Below are 6,283 nucleotides of genomic sequence, written 5' to 3' on the forward strand. Positions count from 1 at the left end.
TTATCTTTTGGCATTTGAGCAACACTGATTTGATTAATTTCATGCAAATTTGGAAAAGTTAGTATACTATACATAAATAAATATATTCTATAACAATCATAGAAGGGCAAAATTATAGCTGTTACAAAGCGATCCTGCTGTATTCACCTCAGACAATCAAACCCTAGAGTTTAAAGCTGTAATTCTGTAGATTTAACGCTATGCCACTAGGATATCAATTAATTAAAGTTTTAGGCTTGGTGTTGTACGTACGCAATTATAAACTTAAAAAAAATATCTTTTATTCGATAAAAATGTAAATTTCAACTTCGTGAAAGTAAATGCTGCGCGATCTTTTTCCAATATTTTTCTAATCCCTTACAGATATTCTGTGTAACGTTGTGACTCATATACTTTTAATTGTTAGAAATATCAGAAAACGATATTTCAATTTTCAACAACACTTATCGTTCGTTAATGCCCAAATCAATTATAAATTTAATTTTTTTTTTAATTCTGGTATGAGTCTTTAATTTTCGGTTCTCTTTGCTAGAAAATTAGGGCGCTCGACTTGTAATGTGAGGATCGCGGGTCCAAATCCCCATCACACCAACCATGCTCGCCCTTTCATCCGTAGTGGCGTTATAATAGTGATTCGTTGGTAAAAGAGAAGTCTCCTAGTTAGCGGTGGACGGTGATGACTAGTTTTACCTCTAACCTTACACTATTAAATTTGGGACTACTAGAATAGATGCATGGCCAAGCGTGTTAAAGCGTGGGACTCGTAATCTGAGGGTCGCGGGTTCGCATCCCCATCGCGCCAAACATGCTCGCCCTTTCAGCCGTGGGGGCGCTATAATGTGACGGTCATTCCCAACATTCGTTGGTAAAAGAGTAGCCCAAGAGTTGGCGGTGGGTAGTGATGATTAGCTACCTTCCGTCTAGTCTTACACTACTAAATTAGGAACGGCTAGCACAGATAGCCCTCGAGTAGCTTTGTGCGAAATTCAAAAACAAACAAACAAACAACTAAAGTAGATAGCTCTCGTGCATGTTTGCGCGAAATTAAAGAAAAAAAGTTATTTTTTAACATACTATTTTTACAAGAACAAAAAGGTTAGAGAACTTCACAAGTTTATAAATGACAAATTTAGATAGCGAGAAAGTTGCTCCATCTTAAATCTGAAATTTGGAAACAAGTTCAATTTTGTCTTTGTTGTTACATGAGATAAACGTCAGTACTTGTCTTTATTTATTTTGTTGAAAGCATCTAAACAGAATGTACCTAATACAATATAAACTGTAGTCTTAGGTATCTAATTAGGTAAGAATAATTGAAACCTTTCTCGAACGTAGTATGTTGTAGGATTACACGTATCATAACACTATTCATTTTGTCTTGCGAAAGGCGTAAATAAAATTGAAGAAACGTTGCCCACTCCAGAAAGAGACAAGAATAATCCATTAAAAGCCAAAGCTTTAATGTTAAAACTGTTACTATAGCAGTGGTGAAAACAGAATTGTCTTTTTTCAGGCGTACATGTTAACCTTCAGCTTCAACCTATCCATTAAGCTTTTAAAATTGCGTTCGTTACCGTATAAAATGTACTCTTTCATATTAGTTAAAATACATTATTTTTTGTCCTTGAATTCAAAGCATGAGAAAGTTATATGCTAATTTCTTCACAGTATTAAACTTGATTTCTTGCGATTATTAAATTGTAAAATTATTGTTCTTTAGAATGGCAAATTAAACTTATTGTTCGATCGTATTGATCCTTATTGTTACCTATTTCTGTTAAATCACTTTATTCTCTAGAAAACTAAACGTTATCTTTTCCTCTCAGGAAAAACAAAAAAAAGAGCAAATCGTCACTATTGCTCAGACATTTTGATATATGCATTGTATTATTCAACTCTAAAGTGAAATAAACCTGTTCAATCACCTTTGCTTATTTTTTTGATACAACGTTAATGGGACCATAAATAACTAACATTGATCGACGACGGTTACATCAATTAGAAGATCAAACAGACACATGTTTGCAATGATTTTAAAGCGATATGCAATTAAAGTTTCGAGGGAGAAGTAATTAATCCCATTTTATATTTTATTAGAACAGGCATTAACTAGCAAATAACTGATGACTTGCAAACACATTATAGCATTATCCCGTTCAGTCTCAAAAACGTCAAATGGATGTTTACTATTCCATCAGCTCGACTTATGCCACCGCAACGGTCCAGTTCTAGTAATGTTCAATGTGCACTTATTGAACTATTACCCTGACAAATATTACCCTAACGGTTCGTTCTAGTAATGACCAATAGGCGCTTATTGTTCTCCACCTGGCGGATCAATTCTAGTAGCTTGATGGCGTTTCTCGTTCTATCACCTCAGCTTATGTTACTGTAACGGCTCAATGTTTCACTTCTAGCAAAGTCCAATAAGAGTTATTTGTTCAATTGTCTCGACGTATGCCACTCGTAATGATTCGGTTCTTCAGTTCTAGTAAAGTCCAATGGGTACTTGTTCTATCACCTCGGCTTATGCCATAGCAACAGTTTAATTCTTTACAATATTTAAAGGAAACTAAATATATGTTCTGAACCGGTGCAGTTGCTATGATGTTTTGTCGCCAACGTTAAACGGAAACTTCTTGTCTCATAATCTTAACTGATCTCTGTATATTTTAAAACGCTCAACGGAATATTAATTACTTTAGTTCTTCCTTTTTGTACAGAAAGTTTAACGTTTAGTGATCTTACTCGATCCATTTGTTCTGTTCTTTAGAACTTTCATATTCAATCATAATAGTCCATTATTTTTATCTGTTTCAAGAATATTAAACGAGTGACCATTGTTCAGTCAATTTAGTTCAATACCTTGTTCAGTTTTTATGTCGTTAAATGACTGCCTCATATTTGACCACTTTAATAAATTCTGCTAGTAATTCTTTTACAAAACACCTATTTACGCATACTGATGAATCATTCTAAAACATCACATTGTTAACCAGATAATATTCAATTGCTTATTACCTTCCTACTTGCTGTGGCTTTAAAATTAATGTATATTGTTTAGTATTCTTCTTTCGTTCCATTCTTACTCCTTTTGAAGGAAGACTAACAGTCAAGATTGTTAGATATAAATTTTAGTCTCAACATTTTCATTTAATATTTTTTCAAATATCATAGAAACCTATGTTGGACAGCTTTCTCTCTACTCCTTAATGTAATTCACGCATTTGGATCGTTTAACGAGCACATACTCTTCGTTTGTTCCGTTACTAAATGATTTACAGCATGAAACAAACGCATGGTGTCCAATCATTTAAATCTACATAATAATCTATTTATTCAAAAGATTAAATGCTTGTCGATTGTTCTAGCACTGATCAAATCTGTTGTTTAATCCTTCCATCTTAAATAATATCTCATATTAGTTTTGATGGAAAAGATATTCGTGCTTTTTTTATAATTTGTCCTTCATTTCATTCGTTTTACAGAAAATGTACATAGTATACAATGAAAGGATGTTTTTATGTGGATAATTACTCATCTCATTAGAAATTTCAATTCTTGGTACGCAAGAGAAATTGACGATAAAGACATTTTTTTTGGATATTCGGTGAATTAATTTTTGATGAAGATAAAGTCGCTTTTAGTGCATCATATGCTAAAAGGCGCAGAACCTTCTAAGAATAGTGTAAAATTCGCATGCTCTTTCTTTTCAACTTATTTCATTCTCTCCGACGGCGATAAAAGTTATTTTATTTCGTTACTAAGTTATCACTCAATTTAGTCTTCTTGAATGAGGTAAAACACGTGTAAGATATTTTCTTTTTTGACTATCGTCTATATTTTGAATTCTGTAGTAGTTACACTTGTGTTTTGCAGTTTTTTCTTTATTAATAGTCCCCCGCTGTTACAGCGGTAAGTCTACGGAGTTACATCGCTAAAATCACGAATTCGATTCCCCTCGGTGGACTCAGCTCAATATGGCTTTACTGTAAGAAAACACGCATTTTATTAATGATCCTTTAATTTTTTTGTTCGTTTCTCGAGTAAGTAACCGTAACTTAGTTTATTTTGTTACATACATTTTCTGCTTAAGACTCATCTACAACTTCATCTTTTTAATTCTACTTTAAAATCTTTTTTCTAGGTTACAAACTGTATTTCCCATGACTCAGGCAATAATATATTTTTGGGGCTACTAGATGCTCCTTTACTGACGTACTCCTGTACACATTAAAATATTGTAATGAGGATGGTTATACATAACTCCAGGACTGGCTTTTTCTAATACTAGCCAAATTTTTAGTACCGAAGAAACTATGACAAAATGTAGTTTGTTTTACGTTAGTAACATCCCATTGGAATGTACGCTCATGCTTATTAAGATCATCTACATTGGGATAATGTTTGTCCCTCTTCGTCAGTTCTACTAATGACCTTGAATGTTTCAAAGGAAATAAAACTGTTACTGAGGAACTTTCATGATTATCTTTATGAGAATTGTAGCCCAGGCCAAGACTTTGTAATTGACTGATAATAAAGCACGTTCTCGTGCTTTGACTACCACCAAGACCTGTCTTAGGTCTAGAATATTCTTTACAATGACCATTGAGAACATTGTCAGGACGTGTCATCCTATTCTGTTGATTAAGCTGTTGAGCAGTATTTGAAGGGGATATATCTTTATGGCAAAAACAATACCTAAAAACTTTGCGCGCACTGGTACGGAAATGTTTATTCAACCAACAGTAAATGAATGGATTGTAACAAACACTGCTCATGGCCAGCCAGTGGAACATGAAAAAGTAAGTTGTAGAAGGAAGGAATTCTGAAGAAAGGTTGAAATCGATGATCAGATGATATAGATTGAGAGGTAGCCAACATAAAGCAAATACAATACCCACTAGTATAAGCATTTTGATTGTTCTCCGTTTAGCTTGTAGCTGACTAGTAAGTTGTTGCTCTGTGACGTCACCGATCGTCTCTCTTCTCCAAATACGAACAACAATGCGTCCATAGGCCGCAGTTGTCATTGCCAGTGGAATCACATATTGGGTCAATGTGGTTATAAATGTGTGCCATTTTCGGTACTCTTTATCAGGACTTGGATAAACTACTCGACATCTCGTCATTAATCGATAGGAGAACACTTTTATTACTTTATTAAAAACAGCATGACTGATAGCTAACAAAGCAGCCAAAACCCAGATGACAGTGATAATTCTAGTGTTTCCAGTATGTTTCCGTGGCATCAATGGATGAATGATGGCACGATAGCGATCAAATGCAATAACGACCATAGTAAAACTGGACACGTACACAGAAGTAACTTGCACAAAAGGTAAAAGGCCACACATGACCTGTCCAAATGGCCAGTTTGGCAACAGCAGTCTAGCGACATTAAAAGGAATATTTAGTATGGTCATCAACAAGTCCGATATCGATAGATTCACAATGAGTATGTTAATATTTGTGCGCCTTCCACTTCGTTGTAACACAGTATAACAAATAAGACCGTTACCAAATACGGAAATGACGATAATTAGTGTGTAGAAGAAAATTACAAGCACGTCTCTGGTATAATCGTAATGTTGGTCAAACATTTCTATAAGTGTTTCACTCCAGTTTCGCAGCAATAAGTTCAAAACATCAGTCTCATTTTCCGCCACAGTATTTTCTATTAATTTCTTAAATACTTCATTTAAAAAAATGTCATAATACGGTTCATAATCGTTTGAAGCGACGTTTACCGAGTTTGAACTTTGGTTAATTAGCTCCATTATGTTGATCGCCAAACTGTATGAATAGTCAAGTTCCACTTACTGTGTTTATTTCAGAACTTTTGTGATTTACGTTTCAAGTACTTTTGTTCCAACAGTCCTGAAAAAATAATAGGAAAATCACAATTAGATAAAACATTATTTTTCAGATTTTTAAAATGGTTCATAAGAATTACAACTTTGATTTATTGTGTAAATATACATCATAAAAGTTGTAAAATGAAGTTTTCATATATGTTAAACGTATTACACTATTGGGTAGTTTAAGGTCGAGAATAGCCTCGTTGACGCCATCTACCAAGATGATGCATTTGAATCTTTGTAAGCTGTAAAGTGTAAAACGTATATCTTATCATCTGCATTGAAGGCCAGTTAATCTTCAAATTTCGCTCTAAGTGCAGAGCTTTCTCAGAGAGGAGGTTAATATTTATTGTTTAATGTTTTTTGTAGTTATTTTTTTCAATTAAACTGGTAGATTTTATTGTTCAATGTAAATTAATTAA

The 6,283-nt window shown here is 33.8% G+C and overlaps 1 protein-coding gene across 1 annotated transcript; it reads right to left on the reverse strand.

The window, feature by feature from the left end:
• Positions 1 to 4,256: 4,256 nt before the first annotated feature.
• Positions 4,257 to 5,780, reverse strand: LOC143257674 (G-protein coupled receptor 83-like). The gene has a single exon (XM_076516715.1). It carries the CDS (start codon positions 5,778 to 5,780, stop codon positions 4,257 to 4,259), a length of 1,524 nt encoding a protein of 507 aa, XP_076372830.1.
• Between the last annotated feature and the right edge of the window lie 503 nt (positions 5,781 to 6,283).

This window comes from Tachypleus tridentatus, chromosome 7 (assembly GCF_004210375.1).
Source record: "Tachypleus tridentatus isolate NWPU-2018 chromosome 7, ASM421037v1, whole genome shotgun sequence".
In the NCBI taxonomy this organism is placed as follows: domain Eukaryota; kingdom Metazoa; phylum Arthropoda; class Merostomata; order Xiphosura; family Limulidae; genus Tachypleus; species Tachypleus tridentatus.

Bases quoted from the DNA above. Each gene is read 5' to 3' on its own strand.
- LOC143257674 (XM_076516715.1), bottom strand. From the start codon at position 5,780: ATGGAGCTAATTAACCAAAGTTCAAACTCGGTAAACGTCGCTTCAAAC.